Source organism: Littorina saxatilis, linkage group LG13, assembly GCF_037325665.1.
Source record: "Littorina saxatilis isolate snail1 linkage group LG13, US_GU_Lsax_2.0, whole genome shotgun sequence".
NCBI classification, from domain to species: Eukaryota; Metazoa; Mollusca; class Gastropoda; order Littorinimorpha; family Littorinidae; genus Littorina; species Littorina saxatilis.
The window spans coordinates 9,563,481-9,589,038 of record NC_090257.1 but is presented as its reverse complement, the minus strand read 5'-3'; the positions used below and the strand labels follow the sequence as shown (position 1 = coordinate 9,589,038).

Genomic DNA, 25,558 nt, shown 5'->3' with positions numbered 1-25,558 from the left:
AGCTAAACATTTCGCTAATAACTTATAATCTGTATTGGTCAGTGAAATAGGTCTCCAATTCTTTAAATCATTTCTTGATAAATCCTTCCCTTTATGAATCAGTGTAATTGCCGCTTTACACTGTGAATTAGATAGAGTTCCATTCTTAAAAGCAGAGTTAAAAGACGCAAGTATATACCTTTTTAGGCTCCTCCAAAAAAACTTATAAAACTCAACTGTTAATCCATCAATTCCAGGCGCAGAACCATTATTCATACGCTTTAGAGCTGACAAAACTTCTCCTTCTACCACTTCCCCTTCACAGCTGTCTTTCTGCTGATCATTTATTTTTAAAACCTTTGTTCCATCCAAAAAAGTGTCAATTTTTAAGCTCATGTTTCCCTCATCAATTTTCCGTTTATACAAATCAGCAAAATACGTTTTTTGGACGAGAATAATATCTTCTTGCGTTGTAACAATTCGTCCGTTATCATCTTTTACACTTTCCATTATTTTTGCGTTTGCTCTCGCCTTTTCTAACCCAAGAAAAAAAGGTGTGTTCCTTTCACCCTGCTCGATCCATTTAACTCTTGCACGCACCTGTGCTGCACGAGATTTACGCTGCTCTAACAGTTCTAACTGCAGCTTGACCTTCTGCCGTTTACCTTGCGTTTGAATACAGTCAGGGGAGATCCCAAGGGTTTTATCCAACTCATTTAATTCACCATACAGTTTTGCAACATCATTTTTAATTTCAAAACTTTTAAACTTACTAAAATTTTGGGAAAAATCCTTGATTCTCATTTTCAATAATTCCCAACCAAGTTGACAATCCTCTTCATCATCAAGTTGAAATGTGTCAAACATTTTGTTCATTTGATCAACAAAGCTCACATCATGCAACAGAGAATTATTAAATTTCCAATAACCCTCTCCTCTTACGACATCAGATAGTTTAATATGAATACTACAGCCTCTGTGGTCCGACGTCGCAACAGAGATTATGTCACAATCAACAATCTTTTCAAACACACTTAAGCTACTAAAAACGTAGTCAAGTCTTCTTGCCACAAATGGAATATTTTTTGACCATGTAAATTCTTTTCTATCTAAATTATGCATTCTCCATACATCGTATAAATCACATTCATTCACCAGGTCATTAAATTGTTTCACAACAACGTTTGAATGTTTCTCTCCACTTATTATGTCGAGCTCATTACTCATGACACAATTAAAATCTCCACACAACACTATATCACCATCTTCCTTTTTTAACATGTCTGAAACATCTGCAAAAAATGTCATTTTCTCTCTAGACTCGTTTGGTGCATAAACATTTGCGATAATCAAACTTTGGTTATCACTACGAATCTTCACTGCAAGAATGCGCTTCGTTTCACACACGATCTTTACATGATCACAAACAAACCCTTTTTTTAATAATATAACCTGTCCCGCGCTATGCACGGTACTTTCGCTGTAAAACAGATCACCACCCCACTCTCTCCTCCATTCTTCACTGACATCTTTAGTAATATGCGACTCTTGCAAACAAATGACATCATACTTTTTGCTTCTGAAAAACGTAAACAAACTTTTCCTTTTTCTTTTGGTTCTTAACCCTCGAGTATTCAGCGAGAACAATTTCATGTTACAAGCCATTGTTAGTGTCCAGTATCAAGTTCTTGTTACACAGCACGTGCGCTAGTTGGCACTCGCATCAAGCCGTGCGTGTTTCTCCACGCCTTCTGTTGTTGGGGATACCCCCTCTGTCTCTTGGCGTGTCCGCTTGGGGGTATTTGACCGAGTGCGAGAGTCAAAATCGAGTTGTGTTTGTTTCTTGCCGTTCCTTTCCTTTGTTAATTGCCTACCTCTTTCTACGAGCGCTGATTTTCCCTGCTTCTGTTTTGGTTTGTGTTTTGCAGAGGAGTGTATGTTTGTGTTTTTGCTTTGAGGTTGCCTGTTTGTCTGACTTGAGTTGCGCAGCCCTTGTGAGGGGGTGTCGTCTGTGGAAGCTTGGAATTCCTTGCTGACGTCAGTTGTCTGGGTTGTCTGGGTATCTTCCCATTCGTCCTCTTCCGTCTCTCCATCACCACTTGCGTCATCGGCATGGGAGTCCTGCACGGGGCCACTCTGTCCATCCTCATTGGTTGGTTCGGTGGGCGCGCTGATGGGGTCCCACACTGACGTGGGATGTGGGCGTTCACATGCTGGGTCGCCCTGCTTGTGGCCGCTGCCCTTGCACGCCCGACACGTGATAGGGTTGACACATGTCCAAACTCGGTGGCCTGGCTGGAGGCAGCGGGAGCACTGGGGAATCCCCTTTTCTGTTTTGGGTTGCTCTTTGTGGAAGAGCCTTGCTTGGAAACTTCCAACTTTCAGTTGTTTGTCTAGAGGCTTTGCTGGCACATTTATGAACACAAAACGCCTCCCTGTCAGAAAGCGCGTCAGTTTTTCATCTTTGTCTCTTATTTTATCATGAATAATCTTTGATCGCATAACACAACCAACTCTCAGAAGAGCGGTCTCTACATCTGTGCTGGACACAGAGAGAGGTAGATCATCAATCCATAGCTTGGTCGCGGGGACTTCCACTCCGTCGGTGCCCCTAAGAATGTAGGGGTTCGTACCCTTTACCTGAACTGAGAGACCTCTCAGAGCAAACCCCTCTAGCAACAGTTGGTTACGAACCTGTCGAGAAGCCGGATAAATACGCCACAGACCTCTGATCTCCTGGGCACCAATGATGCTTTCTCTCCCGGTAACACGCTCACAAGCCAAACAAAGTTCGAGGGCGCTGTACCTTTCTACGGGGGGTGTCAGGGGCGGAAGAGAGCGTTGCATGACAAACACCGGCTCAGTGAGCGAGGTCGCCATGTTGGATGACCGTCACTTCGGTTCACACACAGGAAAAAGTCACAACACAGCGCAAAAGCAACCCAACCGACACTCGCAATAACACTGCAGCGATGGCAAGTCACAATACACTCAAACACAGTCACGAATGAACACAGAAAAGACGTAAATATCCAACTAGAACACGAAAAAGCACAATAACGCCGGAGCGTTACACTAAAGCAGACCCTGACATCCGAGCCTCGCTTTCATTTTTTTCAAGATTGTGTTGATTAAAGAGCTATTGGTTTAAACGATGATTTATTTCTAAAACAACAACATACTTTTTTTTTACATACTTTTGATACTCCGACCACCAAGCTCTGATTCCCCCCCCCCCACCCACCCACCCACCCACCCCATGTGTGTTGTAATTGTCCAAGTGTATGTGTATGTGCGTGAGTGTGTGTGTGCGTGTGTGTGTGTGCGTGTGTGTGTGTGTGTGTGTGTGTGTGTGTGTGTGATGCGTGTGTGTGTGTGTGTGTGTGTGTGTATGTGTGTGTGTGTGTGTGTGTGTGTGATAGAGAGAGCGTGCGTGCGTGCGTTCTTGCGTGACAACGCGCGAATGCATGCTTATAAATGTGCTCCTACGTGTCCAAATAATTCTCAGCATACTTCTCTGAACTTTCTTGTCTTCAGTCAGTGTGTCCTTTTGTGCTTGTATGATGGTGCTCTTCCTTCATAACTCCACTTTTTCATTACGCAGTGAGAGTGCAAGACACCCTACATAGCCTACCAACTGGAACAGTCATCCCTACATCCCTGGCCGACTTCTGCCCCCAAGTACCATCAGAAACGATATCAGCATCAGTGCTGGACACTCCTTCACAAACGGGAAACACTCCAACTACCGTTGATGCTACATCTGAGACCATCACTGACGCAGCAACGTTAGCGGAAAGCACTACGCAAATATCCAGTGCCGCAACAACTACATCAGTAGACATTACTTCACGATCAACCAGTGACGCAACAACGTCAAAGGAAAGCACTACGCACGTTACCAGTGACGCAACTGCTCCGTCACAGGAAAGCACTACGCAAATAACCAGTGCTGCAACAACTACATCAGTAGACATTACTTCAAAATCAACCAGTGACGCAACAACGTCAGAGGAAAGCACTACGCAAATAACCAGTGACGCAACAACTATATCAGTAGACATTACTTCACGATCAACCAGTGACGCAACAACGTCAAAGGAAAGCACTACGCAAGTAACCAGTGACGCAACAACTACATCAGTGGAAACGTCTTCGCAATCAACCATTGATTCAACAAATACGTCAGAGGAAAGCACAACGCAAATAACCAGTGCTGCAACAACTACATCAGTAGACATTACTTCACATTCAACCAGTGACGCAACAACTACATCAGTGGAAACGTCTTCGCAATCAACCATTGATTCAAGAAATACGTCAGAGGAAAGCACAACGCAAGTAACCAGTGTCGCAACAACTACATCAGTAGACATTACTTCGAAATCAACCAGTGACGCAACAACGTCAGAGGAGAGCACTACGCAATCAACCAGTGACGCAACAACATCAGAGGTAGGCACTACGCAATTAACCAGTGACGCAACAACGTCAGAGGAAAGCATTACGCAAGCAACCAGTGACGCAACAACTACATCAGTGGACACTATTTCGCCAACAACCATCGACACAACAACGTTAGAGGAAAGCACTACGCAAGTAACCAGTGACGCAACTTCTACATTGCTGATAACGTCATCGCAATCAACCAGTGACGCAACAATAATGTCACAGAAAAACACTACGCAATTAACCAGTGACGCAACAACTACATCAGCGGAAACGTCATCGCTATCAACCAGTGACGCAATAACTACATCAGTGGAAACGTCATCGCAATTCACCAGTGATGCAACAACTACATCGGTGGAAACGTCATCGCAATCAACCAGTGACGCAACAACTACATCAGTGGAAACGTCATCGCAATCAACCAGTGACGCAACATCTACATTGGTGAAAACGTCATCGCAATCAACTAGTGACGCAGCAACTACATCAGTCGAAACGTCGTCCGAATTAACAAGTGACTCTACAATAACGTCAGACGAAAGCACAACGCAAGTAACCAGTGACCCAACAATAGCAGCAGATATTACTACACGTGTGAAAGGTGACGCTACCACACAATCACGCACCGATGCACCAACGTCAGCAGGTACTGACGAAAACACATCAATGGAAAGCACTCCCAAAGTAGACAATGACGTATCAATATGGGCGGTTAGTGAGTCTACAACATCAATGCAAACCGATTCTAGTACGCACACAGTCATTGCAGGGGAAACACCGACAGACAGTTCTACTCAAAGGGTAATCAACAAAACACCAGTGACAAATACTATTGTGGCAACTGCAGAGACAGGTGAGCAAAGTGTAAAATGTCAAACGTGGTATACATGAAACAGTCTGGCTGTGTCCTTCCTTATAAGATAAGAAGAAGGAGAAGAAGAAGAAGGAGAAAGGAAGAATAATGATGATGATGATGATGATGATGATGATGATGATGATGATGATGATGATGATCAATCAATCAATCAATCAATCAATATGAGGCTTATATCGCGCGTATTCCGTGGGTACAGTTCTAAGCGCAGGGATTTATTTTTATTTTTTTATTTTTTTTATTTTATGCAATTTATATCGCGCACATATTCAAGGCGCAGGGATTTATTTATGCCGTGTGAGATGGAATTTTTTTACACAATACATCACGCATTCACATCGACCAGCAGATCGCAGCCATTTCGGCGCATATCCTACTTTTCACGGCCTATTATTCCAAGTCACACGGGTATTTTGGTGGACATTTTTATCTATGCCTATACAATTTTGCCAGGAAAGACCCTTTTGTCAATCGTGGGATCTTTAACGTGCACACCCCAATGTAGTGTACACGAAGGGGCCTCGGTTTTTCGTCTCATTCGAAAGACTAGCACTTGAACCCACCACCTAGGTTAGGAAAGGGGGGAGAAAATTGCTAACGCCCTGACCCAGGGTCGAACTCGCAACCTCTCGCTTCCGAGCGCAAGTGCGTTACCACTCGGCCACCCAGTCCTATGGGGATGATGATGATGATGATGATGATGATGATGATGATGATGATGATGATGATGATGATGATGATGATGATGATGATGATGATGATGATGATGATGATGATGATGATGATGATGATGATGATGACGACGACGACGACGACGACGATGATGATGATGATGATGATGATGATGATGATGATGATGATGATGATGATGATGATGATAATGACGATGACGATGACAATGACGATGATGATGATTGTTTCCTTTTTTTTCAAAACACAAAGTCATGCTATCACATTCCACATCACTCCCATCTTTGTCTGTTATTACTCCTTGGTTTACACGATCCTTTTCACTGCACCGCCTAATATTTCACCGGTCAGGGATGGGTGTTTTGGAGGGGACCGGGGGGGTAGTCATGTGTTCCTTAAGGCTCCCCCCCCCTTTCACCTAACCCGGCAAATGTACCTTTTTTCTCAAGGTGAGACCCAAAATACCCCTTTCGAAATTCTAAATGACCACATTCCTTGATCACCCTCAGGCAGTGCATGTATCGGTATCGTAGATCTTTAATCTCTATTTTCTTTCTTACTCCACAGCAACGTTGGAACCAAAGTTTGCATCCACCGTCGGCAAGTGTTACTGTGCGGCCAACGTGCATCCATCCTACAACGTAACAAAGCTTGCCCAACATTTCTCCAAGGTCATCGAGTCGACTCTCAAGGTCAACAAGACGTCACTGTCAGCACGGCGCAGGCGCAAAGAAAGTGTACCGGATGTGAGACCTTCTTCGCAAGCGCTGGGATGGATGGGGATTATGTTTATTGCGCTGTCATCTCTCCTTGTGCTTGTTTCGGACGTTCCGCACCTGAAGTTTCTTTTTGTCAGATCAGACTCATAAATGTGAACAATCATGGGACAATGGGACTGGGTGGCCGAGTGGTAACGCACTTGCGCTCGGAAGCGAGAGGTTGCGTGTTCAGGCCTGGGCCAGGCCGCAATTTTCTCCCCCCTTTCCTAACCTAGGTGGTGGGTTCAAGTGCTAGTCTTTCGGATGAGACGAAAAACCGAGGTCCCTTCGTGTACACTTTTCATTGGGGTGTGCACGTTAAAGATCCCACGATTGACAAAAGGGTCTTTCCTGGCAAAATTGTATAGGCATAGATAAAAATGTCCATCAAATACCCGTGGGACTTGGAATTAAGTAAAAAATTCCATCTCACACGGCATTAAGTCTCAGGAAACATGAATACACGCATGCAGGAAAAAAAAATATGGGTAGCGCCGTATATATGGCAGCTCGCTTTCCCCAGGGAGAAAGCAGCCCGAATTTCCATGAGGGTAACCTCACTGGACTATAAATCTTATCCAATCCAATCCAATCCAAACCCTAACCCTAACCCTAAGTTTTCGTTGTGTTTTTTGATTATTTAAGTAACACTGTTTGTGCAAATACTGAGTTTCGAGGTAACAATGTGACCCAAACAGATAACAAAACAAAAATAAAAACAAACAAACGGAGGTACAAGGAGAAAAGGACACAACTGGACTAAGGCAGAGAGACACATTGTGAGTGGGACACCATGACATTTTGGCACTGTGACGCAATGTTACAGCATAAGGCCTGGCGCTCACCTACGTAACTTCAGCAGGACAGACGACGCACTGTAGATTATCCCAGCCCGCTACACGTTGCGTGAAAGGAAAACAGGCCAAGTACTCGTCATAACCCCTATTGCAGCATCAATATTATCCAGTGCGTCGTCTGTGCCGCTGAAACTGCGCAGGTCTATTCTGCCCTTAAGCAGATTATGAATTAGTAGCATGAACATTTCAGTGTCGTGTCCTTATTGTTCTCTCTTGGTGTTGTTACAGGTAGCATGTTCATATTGAATAAAATCTTGTGTAAATCATATGAGACATTTTAAAGCCAGCCTCCGCTTTCCGTAAACCATATCAGTTTCTGGCCACGGACACTGTCAGGCTTTTACACACAGTACAAACACGCTTTCGTTTTAACACACTGGGTACCATGCATTAGTGCGAGGATTTATCAAAGAATTTATTTTTGTGTGGACAGACAGATTTATATCCAGACAAATCGGAAGCCTCGTTATGTCGCTAGACCTGACTTTTAAAATCTAAATAATTAATTGACAGTTTGTTACGCAAACATTGGTAAAACACCAAATAATTATTTGATCATCAAAACAAAGTCAGTACAGTTCGAAGTTTTAAAAGTGTGAAAGTAGGGAGCCCGGATGTATGTCAAGCAAACAGGGTGAATGGCTCAACTGGTGCATGCAACTTGCAGCTCTATGTACTGCTGTTGAGGCATAGTGTCGCCATTTTGGCATAACTGCCGGAAACCCGCAAGGCTTGATGGCGCGGAGGTAGGGGGATACGTCCTTTGCTCCGGAAGAAAGGCAAATCGTCATATACCCATATACGTCTGGCCTAAACACTGCTGTTTAACATGGGATCAGTAGCACCGAAGAAATATCCTCTCTTTTTTGTGCTCAGTGTAGTTGGAATGTTTTGCTTTCGAATTGTGAATTGACGCTGCTACTGCTGAGTTCCACGACAAAACAATTTAGAAAGTATATTCATATATCTTTCATGCCATTCAACTTGTTCGTGGGAGTAGCGACTGCCCTGGCAGTAAGTCTCACAGACTAGTATACAGTGCTCATTCTAGACTTTACATCTCGCTTACCTGTAGCTTCGACGTCACGTGTGACGTCATCGTTGCAGGTGCAATATTCAAACAATAGTCCGCAAGCTCAACCTACATTCAGTAACTACATGGCATACATTGTACATTATTCCACGTTAATCATGTTACCCAGAGAGTCGTGTATAACACACTAAATTCAGTTTTTCCTTCAGTGAAACCTAAAACCGCCAAAATCGGTATGCACCCGATGTTTTCAGTGAATGCTCAATAAATATGGCGCACATTGTCAATCACAGATACATTCTATCTTCTTACTTTATATTGACGGGCATTTTAGAGGTTCAAATGCAACTCTTATGAAAACCAGCACTGTCTGAAAATGTAAGGATACGCAATTAAAGGCGTTATTTGTCTGAATGAGACTCTTCAAACATTATCGTTAAAAGTTATCGTCTCGCAAATACATTTCGTCACATGCTTCTTTATAACTTTTGCACCAACGCTTAGAGCAGGCATTTTTCTATGTATCAACGTACATGTTAGGTCCATCACACTCAACCCTTACCTGTCATAGTGCCTCTCAAAAGGCTTTTATGACATAACTTTGACTTACAAAAATAGGGGGTGTACTTCGAAAATGAATTCTCACACTTAGTGTTTATAAGCTATCTCGTCAGAGGTACTTGCAACTAAAAGCCCGATGAATGCACTTTCCTCGTATATATCTTTGATTAGATTGTGGCTTACAAAACGTCTTTGAGAAGATTTGACATGATCCACAAAATTGAAAATGACGTGACGTAACACGATTTCTGAAATGCAAGGCCTCCTGGTGCTCCTATGTGTTGCTCGCAAACATTCTTTTTACTTGCTGTTTAACACCTTCCAATTACTTGATAGTCCACTCACAAATATCTACTCTGCTGCCTGCGGTTAAGCTGATATTGCCGTTTTTTGCAACAAAGTTTTTTTTTCTGTAGTGCATTTTTCAAAATAACTGTGCTACTTTGCCTTAAAATTGCGTATAGCTGCTGCCATTTTTGTGTACCTAGAAAGGTTGTTTTAGAGTCTATATGCATTTATCTTTCAAATGAGTACCCCATGTGCATTAAACTACTAAACTAAGCGCCTTTTTCCGATCTGGCCGCTCGTCTAATATGTCCACCTTTCCCTTGCACTCAAATATCCACCCTTCCTAAACACAATAATGTTACCTTTACTCATGTTTATCTTTAAATGAAGAGAGGACATTGCACTGCATAAATTAATTAACTGAGTCTGTAGATCCACACCAGTCTCTGATAACAACAATAAATCATCAGCAAGCAAAAGAATAAACAATTCCAAATAATAATCAGTAAATGTGGCACCATGTCTTCCATTCTCAATTATCTCAAGTGCTAACTCATTAATAAAGAGAGACAATAAGACTGGGCTACATGCATTGCCCTGTTTAACACCAAATGTACAATTAATATAATCCGTAAACTTTGCTCCACATCTCACTTTTATTTTGTACATTATCAAACATACTCTTCACACACCTAAAGAGTTTCCCTTTATACCATTTTTTAACAGAATTGGCCAGAGCAAAGCTCTGTTGATGGAATCAAACGCCTTCTCAAAATCTTTAGAGGCAACATACAGCTTACGATTCAAAGAAAATTGTTTCTGTACAAAGGCCAAAGGTGTAAACATATGATCAACAGTGAGAGAGTGAGAGAGAGAGAGAGAGAGAGAGAGAGAGAGAGAGAGAGAGAGAGAGAGAGAGAGAGAGAGAGAGAGAGAGAGAGAGAGAGAGAGAGTGTGTGAGAGAGAGAGAGAGGCACACACACACACACACACACACACACACACACATATATACAGACACACAAACACAGACAGACACACACACACACACACACACACACACACACACACACACAGACACGACCGACGGACAGACAGACAGATAGACAGACAAACAAACAGACAGTGTAGCGTGACGTATCTCCATCGAAAATATCCGAATTACCGCTCACCTTAAAGTCTTGTGTTTAGAATTGAAGGACAGCGGTGGGGATATCTATACATCTCTTACAATGTTGGCCGTGCTGCTACTACGCTACACGACAAACACTGTGAAGCTTTGCACTGTGGCATTATTGCATTGCATTGCACTGTCTGTTTTGTCACATTGTCGCAAGTATAGTACCGCCTTATCGCGCTGTATCTTGTGAAGGTGAATAAGTAACCTTTCTGCTCCTTTTATTATCGATTCTTAGACGTTGGAGTGTGTGTGTGTGTGTGTGTGTGTGTGTGTGTGTGTGTGTGGAGTGGGGTGGCGGGTTGGGGGTGCGTGTGTGTGTATGTGTGTGTGTTAGTGTGTTAGTGTGTGTGTGTGTGTGTGTGTGTGTGTGTGTGTGTGTGTGTGTGTGTGTGTGTGTGTGTGAATGAGTGTGTGTGTATGCATGCGTACGTATATTGTATTTGTGTGTGTGTGTGTTAGTGTGTGTGTGTGTGTGTGTTAGTGTGTGTGTGTGTGTGTGTGTGTGTATGCATGCGTACGTATATTGCATTTGTGTGTGTGTGTGTGTGTGTGTGTGTGTGTGTGTGTGTGTGTGTGTGTGTGTGTGTTAGTGTGTGTGTGTGTGTGTGTGTGTGTGTGTATGCATGCGTACGTATATTGCATTTGTGTGTGTGTGTGTGTGTGTGTGTGTGTGTGTGTGTGTGTGTGTGTGTGTGTGTGTGTGTGTGTGTGTGTGGATTCTTGTGTCTGTGTCCGCATCTGTGAAGGTGACTTCGAGGCTGTTTTGACTTTTAGAAACAATTCAGAGTTTTAAAATAGGGGAGTTGGAGGCAAATGGGAGGAGGGGGGGGGGGGGGGTAGGGTGTGGAAGGTGGTGATGGTGGTGGTGGTATGTGCTGTTATACAGTCGGCGCCAGGTTACCCAGCAAGCAGTTGAAGTCTGCTAGGGGCACCGGCAACTTGTTTGGCGCTATCCATCTCCATCGTTGTCACCATGATGTGTCGTTTTGGACTGAGATTGGTTGCTGTTGTCTCGCTTATCGGTAAGTCATTGCTCACATACATATTTCATTTTTGTCCCCTGTATTTGTTGCAGTTGTACCGAAAATTTGATAAATTCAGGTCTTAAAAAAAGAGGAAGTATTTTCATTTTTTCATTTTCATTTTCATTACTTTATTGTCCCATCGCTGGGAAATTCGGGTCGCTTCCTCCCAGTGGAAAGCTAGCAGCAACGGAGTCGCGCTACCCAGGTGTCTGCGTGTTTAAGTGTATTCAGCCACCTGCACTTATGGCAGAATGACCAAGGTCTTTTACGTGCCATTGTGATGACACGGGGGTGGGACATGGCTTCCGTCTCTGGGTCTGCATATAAAGTTGACCCGTGTCCGTCCCGGCCCGAATTCGAACCTGCGACCTTCCGATCACAAGTCCAGTGCTCTACCAACTGAGCTACCGGTGGAGATACATGTACCAAAGTTATGAACAGAGCATCTGGAAAGGCAAGGTCTTTAAAATGAGTCTTTAATTGGGGGATTAAAAAGAGGGGTTCCATTGTATTTAATTCGATTTCAGAACTCCTCGTAGGCCTACGTGTTAGTGGCCTACGTGTTAGTGGCCTACGTGTTTGTGGCCTACGTGTTTGTGGCCTACGTGTTTGTGGCCTACGTGTTTGTGGCCTATCGCTCTTTTTCTCCGTTGAACTCGTTCGTCCTTTCCTTCTCATGTTTATATTATCGTTTCTCTCATACAGTCTCCGTTCGAAACAACTTAACGGATCTCCCAGAATCAACCGTCGTTCCAAGTTCCTTAGATTCGATACGCCCTTCTCCCACTACCAGCCAACCCACGTCACTATCAGATGACGCAGCGACATCAAGTGAGGTCACAGCCGCGTCAGGAGCTCTAAATCGAGAAGAAAGCGGCATGGTGTTGGTGTCACCAGCAGATGTCAATTATGAGGATAAAACACACATATCGTCAAATGGCACTGTAATGACAGAAAACGGCAGTACTACGTTAGTGGAGAATCGTGCCGCTGTCAGGTGGGAAAGCAGTCCTGCCCAGTTTGATTCACAACCCGCTTCTTCGGACAGCACACTCCCTTCGGACACAGCTTCTCCACTGGACGACACACCAGTTCAGGAAAATGGTAGGCTTTTTGCAGTCATAATCCCCGATCCCTTTATAACAACCACTGCGGGGTGGGACACTGATACGCAAAGAAACTCGGACACAATACTGGCTAGCAACAATCTGGTAGTTGGCAGTAACACTGAAATGTCAGGTGTCTATCCCTCAGTGAGTGCAGCTAACACTCTGCCAGCCGTTGCGGATACAGACACTGCAGAGAGTAGCTTACCCACTCCGGAAGACAGCACGCTTACACTGGAGACATCTATGTCGATCGAAAATCCCACCGCGATGGTCGACAACAAAATAACATCGGAAGAGATGACTCCTATGTTAAGCGTGACGCCAGACAGTAGACTGGGAGATGGCAAAATGACGTCCGCGAAAAACTCCCTTATGACGTCAACAAGCTCCCTTATGACGTCAACAAGCGACAACTACAACAAAAACGCTTTCTCCTCCACTGGTCTTCCTGCCAAGGATGGAAACAACTACTCGCACACCACGAACACTGGTCCGCAACCAGGTAAGTGCGTGTGGTCAGGGGAATGAATTCTCTTTGCAGACTGTCATTATACGTTATCCCAGCGAAGCTGGAGGTATCCCGTGAACGCTATACTGTAATCGATTTGAGAAATGTGCATACCGAATAATACATGATAAAGAAGGATTCTTTGTGCCCGAAAATGGGCCACAGTTGGAGATGGAAGTTCACCAAAAATTGGGACCATACTAACAAAAATACGGTGGGTAAAATTGGCGCCCCCATTTTTTGAGCAAACGCCACCCAAGGCCGCTTTGGACGGGTAGAAATTCCGTAGTTTCCAAGTCTATGGATAAAGCTCGCGTAAGAAGAATACGTCACGGTCGAAAGTCTTTGACGTCAATTAATGCATCATGACGTCATGCCTCCCTGTAGTCTTTCTCTCTCGCGCGGTGTGTGTGTTTGTGTTCATTTTGTGCACATGTGTTAGTGTTAATGTTTGTGTGTGTGTGTGTGTGTGTGTGTGTGTGTGTGTGTTCATTTTGTGCACATGTGTTAGTGTTAGTGTGTGTGTGTGTGTGTGTGAGTGTGTGTGTGTGTGCGTGCATGAGTCTGTACTCGTGTGTGTGTGTGTGTGTGTGTGTGTGTGTGTGTGTGTGTGTGTGTGTGTGTGTGTGTGTGTGTGTGTGTGTAAGAAAGACTGAGAGAGAGGGAGAAAGAGTGTGTGTGTGTGTGTGTGTGTGTGTGAATGTGTGTGTGCATGAGATTGTGTGTGTGTTTGTGTGTGTATGAGTGTGTATATGTGTTTGTTTGTAAAGGTGTGTGTGTCCGTCTATCTATGTGCGTATTTGTTTGTTTGGGCCATAATTATCAGGGCGGTGCTGCTTTCAGATATAACATGCACCACACACAAGGCAGAAGTCACAGCACAGGCTTCATGTCTCACCCAGTCACATTATTCTGACACCGGACCAACCAGTCCTAGCATGCACTAACCCCATAATGCCAGACGCCAGGCGGAGCAGCCACTAGATTGCCAATTTTTAAGGCTTAGGTATGACCCGGCCTGGGTTCTAACCCACGACCTCCCGATCACGGGGCGGACGCCTTACCACTAGGCGGGGATATAGCTCAGTTGGTAGCGCGCTGGATTTGTATTCAGTTGGCCGCTGTCAGCGTGAGTTCGATCCCAGGTTGGGCGGAAATCAACTTTGTGTGCAGACTCTCTTCGGTGTCCGAACTCTCCCCCCGTGTACACTACATTGGGTGTGCACGTTAAAGATCCCACGATTGACAAAAGGGTCTTTCCTGGCAAAATTGCTTAGGCACAGTTAATAATTGTCTACCTATACCCGTGTGACTTGGAATAATAGGCCGTGAAAGGTAAATATGCGCCGAAATGGCTGCAATTACTGGCCGTATAAAATTTCATCTCACACGGCATCACTGCAGAGCGCCTAGAACTGTACCCACGGAATATGCGCGATATAAGCCTCATTGATTGATTGATTGATTGATTGATAGGCCAACCGTGTATGTGCGTATAAGTGTGTGTTTTGTGTGTATGAGATTTGTGTGAGTCAATGTGTGTGTGTGTGTGTGTGTGTGTGTGTGTGTGTGTGTGTGTGTGTGTGTGTGTGAGTGTCTGTATAAGAGAGAAAGAGAGAGAGTGGGTGGGTGGGAGTGTGTTTGTGCGTGTCGGCGTAGGTGTATGTGTGTCATTGTGTGTGTATGTGTGTTTGTTTGTAAAGGTGTGTATGTCCGTCTGTCTATATGTGCGTATGGGGGTGTGTTTTGTGTGTATGAAGTGTGTGTGAGAGAGTGAGTGAGTGCGTGTGAGTGAGTGTGTATTTTTGTACGTGTGTAACTTGAGGTGTGTGTGTGTGTGTGTGTGTGTGTGTGTGTGTGTGTGTGTGTGTGTTTGTGTGTGTGTGTCTGTGTGAGTGTGTGTGACTGAGAGAAAGAAAGAGAGAGAGAGAGAGAGAGAGAGAGAGAGAGAGAGAGAGAGAGAGAGAGAGAGAGAGAGAGAGAGAGAGAGGTTTGTCTTTCGCTGGGGTATGCAGTGCCTTGGCGTTGCACATCTACTTAATTTGTATTTTGGACCCAAATATGACATTTAAAGGCTGTTTGTAATATACGCAGTAAGACGCAGCTGGCGCACCTGTTCTGCGCGCAGTTGCTGCTTCTTATCCCAGCGAAGCTGGAGGTATCCCGTGAACGCTATACTGTAATCGATTTGAGAAATGTGCATACCGAATAATACATGATAAAGAAGGATTCTTTGTGCCCGAAAATGGGCCACAGTTGGAGATGGAAGTTCACCAAAAATTGGGACCATACTAACAAAAATACGGTGGGTAAAATTGGCGCCCCCATTTTTTGAGCAAACGCCACCCAAGGCCGCTTTGGACGGGTAGAAATTCCGTAGTTTCCAAGTCTATGGATAAAGCTCGCGTAAGAAGAATACGTCACGGTCGAAAGTCTTTGACGTCAATTAATGCATCATGACGTCATGCCTCCCTGTAGTCTTTCTCTCTCGCGCGGTGTGTGTGTTTGTGTTCATTTTGTGCACATGTGTTAGTGTTACTGTTTGTGTGTGTGTGTGTGTGTGTGTGTGTGTGTGTGTGTATGTGTGTGTGTGTGTGTGCGCACGCGTGCATGAGTCTGTACTCGTGTGTGTGTGAGTGTGTGTGTGGTGTGTGTGTGTGTGTGTGTGTATTTGTGTGTCTATGTGTGTGTGTGTGTGTGTGTGTGTGTGTGTGTGTGTGTGCACGCGTGCATGAGTCTGTACTCGTGTGTGTGTGTGTGAGTGTGTGTGTGTGTGTGTGTGTGTGTGTGTGTGTGTGTGTGTATTTGTGTGTGTGTGTGTGCGCACGCGTGCATGAGTCTCGTGTGTGTGTGGGGTGTGTGTGTGTATTTGTGTGTGTGTGTGTGTGTGCGCACGCGTGCATGAGTATGTACTCGTGTGTGAGTGTGTGTGTGGTGTGTGTGCGTGTGCATAAGTGTAAGTGTGTGCGTGTATGTGTGTTTGTAAAGGTGTGTATGTCCGTCTGTCCATATGTGCGTATGGGTGTGTGTTTTGTGTGTATGAAGTTTTTGTGAGAAAGTGAGTGAGTGCGTGTGAGTGCGTGTGCGTATGTGTGCGTGTGTGACTTGGGGTGTGTGTGTGTGTGTGTGTGTGTGTGTGTGTGCGCCAGTGTGTGTGTGTGTGTGTGTGTTTGAGAGAGAGAGAGAAAGAAAGAGAGAGAGAGAGAGAGATAGAGAGAGAGAGAGAGAGAGAGAGAGAGAGAGAGAGAGAGAGAGAGAGAGAGAGAGAGAGAGAGAGAGGTTTGTCTTTCGCTGGGGTATGCAGTGCCTTGGCGTTGCACATCTACTTAATTATGATTGTTCTACGCTGTGTGTGTGTCTAGTCGTCTCACTGAAAGGAATGGCGACCGCAACTTATTTCATTTAGTCCAGTAACGAATTTCTCATTGTATTGCCACATTTCGCATAATCCGACATGAAAGAGCATCACAACGCAAGAAACAGTGCCAGAGATCCAGTTTCGAAAAATATCGCCAGACTTGCGATGTGGTCATAAGGTTAAAACGTGTCATCTGAATGCGTCATTGCCAGTTAGCCAATCAGCGTTTTCTGCGGGAGAAACGCCCTTATACGGCTCATTTTGAACGCACACAAACATTATTATTATCATTATTGTGATCATTTTTATGCGCCTAATCTAGATATAGCCCTAGGCGCTTACATAATAATTTCTGCCGTTTGAAATGGATTTTTTTACAGACAGACAGACAAACAGACATTTTTTACACACAATATATAACGCATTCACATCGGCCAGTAAAGCTCAGTAGCCTATTAGGCGAGCATTCACCTTTCACGGCCTTTATTCCAAGTCAAACGGGTATTTGGTGGACATTTTTATCTATGCCTATACAATTTTGCCAGGAAAGACCCTTTTGTCAATCGTGGGATCTTTAACGTGCACACCCCAATGTAGTGTAAACATGCACTTGTTCGTAATCTAGCAGAGTTGGTGTCATTGTGCCTTAACAGAGAGACTTTTTAAGAATTACACAAGAATGATTTTTAAAATTCTGTCAAAGTACAAAAACTTGCCTTTTTTTCTACCCAGAAAATAAAATCTGTTTATATATTTGAAGAAGTTGCTGTGTTGTTGCATCTAGAGACCCTTTGAGAGTAAAAAAAAAAAACCATATTGCAAAGTTTTATCTTAATCTTTTTGGAAGATGAATCTGTCCCCAAAACGACATGTTTTATCAAAACAAGTCGCAAATAACTTCCATTTTGACCCATAATTCATTCAAATATATCTTTTAGGAAAATAAACACTTTTTCTGCGGATTGTTATCAAGAACCTGGACAAAAAAATGATTGCAAAAGAAACTTAATTTCCGTGCCATCGGACGAACATCCGTCTCCAGCAGACAAAACCTTGCTACAGTAGAAAGCCACAAACATACATTTAGCGTTGCCAGCGACACTGGATGTTATAACAGAGCTACTGTCACGTCCGCGATGTTGGCCTTTTCAGGTCAAAGTTGTCAGAAGCCGTCTTCAAAATGGCGTCTTAAATGCTGTAACTTGAAGAGGTTTTTTTTCTGATTCCAGGAGGCAGCACCGAGCCTTCTCCCTTCTGCAACTGTAGATGTCAGTTCCGTGGACGCACTCTGGACAATTCCACGGCACTCGAAGAAAAGGTCAAGGCCATTGAGCTGGATCTGACGCTGAACGTCACGTGGCTCTCCAGTTGGCGCAGGCGCAGAGAGAGCGCTCCGGATCACCGGATGTCGGCCCAGGGAATCGGGGGACTTGGTGTTGTATTCGTTGTTATGGTCTTCTCTCTGATAGTTCTCTCAGACGCCCAACATTGGAAGTATTTCATTCTCCGTTTTGGTTTGGATTCCCGTGGAAGAAAAACTCGCCAAGCTTGATGTTTCTATGAGCGACGTTTTGATGTGGATGCAAAACTTGATCGTTTTGTTGCTTAAAATGAGGTTTCAGATTCAAACTTCACGCATGCGTGCACACACGCACGCACGCACTCAGGCACGCACATACGTACACACACACACACACACACACACACACACACGCGCGCGGGCACACACACACACACACACACGCGCGCGCGCTCGCGCACATATACACCCACACACACACACACACGCACACACGCACGCACGCATGCACGCACACACGCACGCACGCGCACAAACACACACACACACTCACACACACACACACACGCACGCACGCACGCACGCACGCGCAAACATACACACACACGCACACACACACACACACACACACACACACACCATGTTTCCTATCTTTGTTTCATGATTTGAGTAGCACTCATTAAGTTGTGTTATCTGGGTTTTTTTTTTAATGGATGTTGTTTTTCTGCCTGCAGTTGTTGATCATGTTTAGTCTAGACCAGTCGCTGCATTAACAAAAATATGTGTATTACATTGACATTTCTTCTTCTTCGTCGTCGTTCGCTCAGACAGCAGTCTGTCATGTGAGCGTAGATGCGTTGTGCTGCCGTTACGCGCCTGACAAGTCAGGCCCAGCACATCCGACTTCAGCTTGTTTTTATATCAGAGTGTTCGCTCTCCTAGATTGATTGCTTTACCGGGCTGCCGAGTTCAATCTACCCGTTACATTGACATTTTAACATGACTGTGTCTGCTGAAGACGATATTTTATAAAGGCATTGCTCTTGCACACGGGATTGATGACTCTGTATTTTATTGAGACCGGTGTAACACGACATTTTTACTCCACGAAAAATTTACTCCGGAGTAAACATTTCGTACGAAAAAGTTACTCCCTTTACGAAAAAAGCACTTCCCCATTGCACGAGAAAATTACTCCCCAAGACAGGTGAGTTCGATTCCGAGTAAACATTTCGTACAAAAATGTTACTCCCCTGACCAATAAATAACGAATAAATTACTCCCACCCCAACACGAGCAATTTAACTTCCCATGCCAGGTGTACGAAATTTGTACTCCCTTGTCCCCTGTTAGTCTTGGTGGTGGAAGGGGTGGAAGGAGGGTAGCGCGACATTCGTGTGCGCGAGATCACTTGTTGGCATTATCCTTTCGCCCGCATCCCATTTTTGCGTACGAGATTTTTACTGGAAGTAAAAAAAAATGGGGAGTAAATATTTCGTGGAGGGAGTAATTTTTTCGTGCCTTGGGGAGATCTTTTCTCGTACGAAAAGTGTACTCGGAGTAAGAATTTCGTACGAAATATTTACTCCGGAGTACATTTTTCGTGGAGTTCTTGATAAATCTCGAAAGAGATCGACCAATTCTCCGTCACAAATAACTCCAGAAGATTTTAATCAACACTTTATTTCGCTCGCAGAGAAACTGAAAGCCTGTCTCACGCAGAATGAGTCCCTTGATATTGATGTCTCTCTAGAAAAATTAAAAACATTTTGTGGACGAAAGTTGACTCAAAACGAAACGTTTTCTATTCCACCCATTACTGTCCACGAGGTTGGAAAACTGATAGAACAGATGGCGAATAAAAAGTCAATGGGTCCCGATAAGATTCCTGTCCGGTTGCTCAAACTTGCTTTACCATACATAATTGATTCACTGACTTATGTCTACAACCTTGGCATACAACAAAACGTTTTTCCCTCTATTTTAAAATGTGCCAAGGTAGTGCCACTCCCAAAAAACAAGGATCTTACGGACCCTAACAACTTTCGACCAATTTCCCTCTTACCTGTTTTATCTAAGCCTTTGGAGAAGCATATTCAGAAATATTTACTGGAATATATGGAACGAATGAATTTGTTTCATCCATTTCAGTCTGGATTTCGCTCTAAGCATTCATGCCACACTGCTCTCAGCTCTTTATGTGAAACTTGGTTATCAGCTATTAATGAGTCCGAAGTAACAGGAGCGTTATTCCTGGACTTTAAAAAAGCCTTTGACCTTGTAGACCACTCCTTATTATTAAAGAAATTACAATGCTACTTAAAAGATGACTCTGCTTGTGCCGTCTTCGAATCATATCTTTCAAAACGGAAACAATATGTATTCATCAACTGTAAAACTTCGTCGAATGATTTTGTCAAAAGTGGTGTGCCTCAAGGGTCTGTATTAGGACCTATATTGTTCTGTATTTATATTCCCGCAGTGGGGCACTGCGGTTATGAAATTAAAGGCCCCTCCTGTTTTTGGAACCGCAGGAGCTTTCTAGTTTGCTGTTAGGTAGATTTTTGGTTCCTCTTTCCTGTCATGCTCTCTTTATCTTCATGAATTCTTTTCTTTTTTCTGCCTTCTTGCTCATTCACCTGTATTTTTTCCAAAAATCTCTTCTCTTGCCGCTTGTCTCGCGATTCATGTATAGTTTAATCTGTTAGTGTTCTGATGTAAGTCCAGCAGTAGATAGGTTAAGCCTATTTTAATAATAATAATAATAATAATAATAATAAATAACTTTTCTATAGCGCGAGTCCCATCAATTGGCTCCAGGCGCTTTACAAATTCATTATAGAATAAACTAGCACAAATCAACAAGCAAACAAAGCATACATTTAACTGAGACATAACACCAAGAACCCAAGCACTAAGCAAAAAAAAAACATACTGGAAACTGGTAATCTTCCAGTAGGTATTAATTTAGTTTTACTAAAGCCTACTGGGACACAAGTAATGGGTTAGTGCATTTGTAAACAGGAATCGCTTGACAAGTGGCCCCTTTCATCCCCCCTTCCTCGTCCTGATATGGCTCTGCGTAGTCGGCTGGACGTTAAGCAACAAATAAATAAAATAAAATAAACTGTATTTATATAAATGATTTACCTCTTCATGTGTCAGATGAGAAAGTAAGATGTGAGTTCTTTGCGGATGATTCATCAATCCACACCAGTCAGAAGTCTTTGGTAGCCGTCAACCAATCTCTTCAAAAAAGTATAGATGAGATGACAGAATGGTGCACCACTAATGCAATGGTTATTCACCCTGTTAAGACGAAAAGTATGGTGATTACAACTAGACAAAAACACCAATTAAAACCCTTACAACTTCAACTGTCAGTTGATTCAACTCAAGTGCAACAAGTTAAAGAGCATAAATTATTAGGGGTTACCGTTGATCAAGAATTGAAATGGCAAACTCACTTGAGTAAAATTTGCAAATTAGTATCTAAAAATTTGTACTTATTGTCTAAATTAAGACATTATGCCGATGTGGAAGCACTCAAGTTGTTTTATTACGCTCACATAATGCCCCATATCAACTTTGCTTCAACACTTTGGGATAACTGCAGTGATGTTCATCTCAAACGACTCAATTCTCTTCATCGCCGTGCTGCAAAACTAATTTTGCATGGGTCAAATAAGCCAACAGATGATAAATTAAAGCTCCTTAATTTCCTTCCCTTGAAAGATCAGTTGACGCTAAACAAGGCTGTCTTTATGTACAAAGTAATTAACAATAATGTTCCTGGATATTTAAAATCACATTTCAGACATGCCACAAAAAGATATGGGTCCCAGAACCTGATTCCCCCATCCCTCGTCTAGACTTGTATAAGTCAAGTTTAGCCTTCTCAGGAGCGTCTCTATGGAATTCCATACCCCTACCCCTCCGAAATGCCTCTTCTGTGAAAACGTTTAGGCGCCAGTTTCATTCCCGCTTAATGGGTAAATAGAACACTTTTCATGTCTGATATTTTAGTGCTTTTTACATTTAGTCAAGTTATGTTTGTATTTTGATTTGTTCTTTATGTGTATGTATTGATTATGATATACATGCGAATGATTGGGACAATTCCTCACCACATTTGTTTTCTCCCTTTTGTTATTAGTTGTTTTGGATGTTTATATGCAATGCATTATTGCAACTATGCTGCAATTTCCACACTATATTGTTTTTCCCATTTTTGAATGTGTATACAAAACCATAACCCTTTTCTTATTACTATTTACATTATGTACGTCTGTAAGTAACAATAACCTTGTCAATTTTACTATCTATATTATGTGCGTCTGTATTAAGTGTTTGTATAAGGGACAGGTTGTAAGATTAGGCTTTGCCTAAAACCTCTATCCTTTGGTAATAAAGTTCAGTTTCAGTTTCAGTTTCAGTTTCAGTTCCCTCTCTCTCTCCCCCTCTCTCTCTCTCTCTCTCTCTCTCTCTCTCTCTCTCTCTCTCTCTCTCTCTCTCTCTCTCTCTCTCTCTCTCTCTCTCTCTCTAGCTGTCTCGGTCTGTGACCCTGTCTCTCTTTCTGTCTTTCATTCTGTCTGTCTGTGCCTGTCTCCCTCTATGTCTCTGTCTGTCTATCTGTCTGTCTGTCTCCGACTGTCTTTATTTCAGTCTGTGTGTGTGTGTGTGTGTGTGTGTGTGTGTGTGTGTGTGTGTGTCTGTGTGTGCGTGTATGTGTGTGTGTGTGTGTGTGTCTCTCTCTCTCACTCTCTCTCACTCTCTCTCTCTCTCTCTCTCTCTCTCTCTCTCTCTCTCTCTCTCTCTCTCTCTCTCTCTCTTTCTCTCTCTCTCTCTCCCTCTTTCACAGATAAATATCCACAGATATCGCTTTCAAAAGTCAACAGAAAACAAGTTTTGCCCCTTTTGCGACGATAAATTAGAGACCGAAATCCATTTTTTGTTTGAATGCCAAACATATTGTAAGTATTTAGCTCAGTTTTTAAGTGTTGGTGATCAGTTGGGCAGTACTATGATGATTACCTTGTTTAAAAAAACCACGAGACACAGAAACAATTGTAGATTTAGCAAAGTTTTTGTTTTTTGCATTTAAGTTAAGATTGTCAGTGTTAAGTAATAATGAGGATTAATTGTCTCTGAATATTTTTTTTTGTATTTATTGTTCGGTTGTACATATAATAGACAGCACTGATTTGCATGATTGTTGATGGAGGTATGCTAGGAACAAACCACTATGTATTTTGCATACGTTTGTATATTATGTTTTCTATTTTTCCTGTGATTCTTGTGTACCCCCCCATTGAAAGGGGCTGTAGGCCCATATTCAATTAAACTGTGTCAGTGTCAGTGTCTCTCTCCCTCTTTCTCTCTCTCTAAAAGTGGAACACGACCTCATAATTCAAAGAGGTTGTTCGTTTTCACAAGTGCCTACAACCTACTCACTCAAACACTAAATGCTGACCGCAAAATTAAGAACACATCTAAACCAACGGCAAACACGTTGTGCCTTGTGCATATTAAAGTGTAACTAAACAGACATTTTGAAGTGTCAGCTTTACTGAATTGCTTTATGTTTTGTCCAAGTATAGACCTGTAGAAGCGATACTGGACGATTTTTCCAACGTTTACTGTGTCTTCTGATTTACTACGATTTTTTAAAAGTGTTGAACCCATTTCAGATTTACCTGCTTATCTGTTCTTGATTTGATACTTCCAAAGAACAAGTGGTACTTTGAGTTCCGGTTTTATGTTTTAACCAATCAGAATTTGGTTCCTAAATAAAATCGTCTGCTGCCTGTCCCAGCAGAGTCGGCAACAAGCACTGCTTGCCACATGTGTGATGTTACCAACAGAAAAAGCCATACATTGGGCAAGGTAGCAATGTAAATGAATTGGATCTAACTAATGTGCTTGTACTGCATCTCTGGCCTTTGAATTCACTCCAAATGTACTGGCTCAGCGTGAGAGGCAACATCCTGTCGAAGTCGTAAGCACGAGGCTGACTGGGAGATTATTATTCGAAGAGCATGCTGAAACGGATTGTAAGTACAATATTTTACATGTTCTCGACATTTCTGTTGATCTTTCCTTAACTTTAATTGTTTCCTTGATTTAAAACCCTAGGGCTTGTATTTTTAGTTGTGATACTAAGCACGTATCTTTACCACAGTATCTGATCACTTCACACTTGAATTTTGGAATGATGAAGTGGAATTATTTCTGGATCTAATTTATTCCTTGTTCCCCCCCTCTCGATTCCTTTTTTCGCCACATATGTATTGTCGTGTAAGGGGGTAGATGCGTGTACTGGCTGATTTTTAAAAAAAATTTTACTTCGGTCAGATACAGATGATTGGAAAAAAAAATTGTCAAGGATTTCAGAATTTAATAGATCTGTTCGAAGTTTTTACGGGATGGGTCCTGTTACAATACAGACTGAATGTGCGCAAGATGAACTTTTGATTAAACATACACACACAAATGAATCTCTTGATTTTGTTATACGGCGAATGTCCAGTTTCCACCACCACGTCTGTGGTATGTTTTTATACTGTTTGATTGAATAGACTGACGTGCATTCTCTCGCAAATGTGCGCGCGTGTGTGTTTGTCTGTGCCTCAGACTTATTAATCAAAGATGATGTTGCACATTGCAGATCTATGCGACAGGAGCAAGTGGACAAGACAGCTACATTTGTCTGAGCGAAGATCCAACGGTAAGCTCTTTTAGCCGAAGACAGCGAGCCTGGGCAAGGGCGGATCTGGGGGGGGGGGGGGGGGGGGTTACGTTACACGGGTTACGTAACCCCCCCACCCCCCAAAAAAGAGGTAATTTATTGGCTCAGGATGCACCAGATAGCTCTATTTTGCTTCTTTAAATAAAAAAAATTCCGGGGGGGCATGCCCCGGACCCCCCTAGAGGCTTAGGCGCCTTCAACTTGTATTTTCGCAGTCATTTTGTAACCCCCCCCCCCCCCCCCTCCAAAGTGAATTGATCTGCCCTTGCTGGGTGCATGCATGCAAGCTTCTATCATGTTCGTGTGAGTGCTATTAGACGACTTTTCATTATTCTTGATTTGGAGATCCATGCAGGGTATTAGAAAGTGCAGAATATACACGTTTGAACAAATACGATGTGTGTTTGCTCTGAAAAAAAGAAAAAACGCAACAAACAAACATTGTATTTGTTTAAAGTATCACAAATATTTATTACCTGTATCTGCATGTTTTGATAATGATGAAGGGTAAATTACTTTGACGTGTGCTTTTTTTTTAACCACACTGATAACGAATGATAGAAACACAGACACACTTAATAACATATCCACAAAAAATGTAACAATAAATGTAAGCTGAACAATGCCTGCAACACATTTCAGGCCTCAGAAGGAAGTAATTATGAGATTCAGACAGAGAGAGAAAGCCCAACACGAAACCAGTTGTGACATTTTTTATTTCATTATGTAATATTAAAAACACGACAACAACGTATTTCCTGTACTTAGTTTCGTGCAATTATGGATTGCAAAGTATGTCTAATTGAGTGGCATAAAGAGGCACAGTTGCAGGAAAAAC

At 43.0% G+C, this 25,558-nt stretch overlaps 2 protein-coding genes and 1 long non-coding RNA gene across 4 annotated transcripts in view; 1 reads left to right on the top strand and 2 right to left on the bottom strand.

Annotated features, from left to right (window-relative positions):
- LOC138946118 (mucin-22-like) overlaps positions 1 to 7,839 on the top strand; it is a 16,262-nt gene extending 8,423 nt beyond the window's left edge. The window contains exons 5-6 of the mRNA XM_070317621.1: positions 3,584 to 5,284; positions 6,563 to 7,839. Coding sequence (XP_070173722.1) covers positions 3,584 to 5,284; positions 6,563 to 6,864 — 2,003 coding nt within the window. The 3' untranslated portion in view covers positions 6,865 to 7,839. The remainder of the gene's footprint in view (positions 1 to 3,583; positions 5,285 to 6,562) is intronic.
- LOC138983560 (uncharacterized) overlaps positions 1 to 25,558 on the bottom strand; it is a 272,403-nt gene that overhangs the window by 42,418 nt on the left and 204,427 nt on the right. The window lies entirely within an intron of this gene.
- Positions 1 to 25,558, bottom strand: part of LOC138983563 (uncharacterized) — a 285,239-nt gene that overhangs the window by 190,788 nt on the left and 68,893 nt on the right. The gene's annotated exons all lie outside the window — the stretch shown is intronic.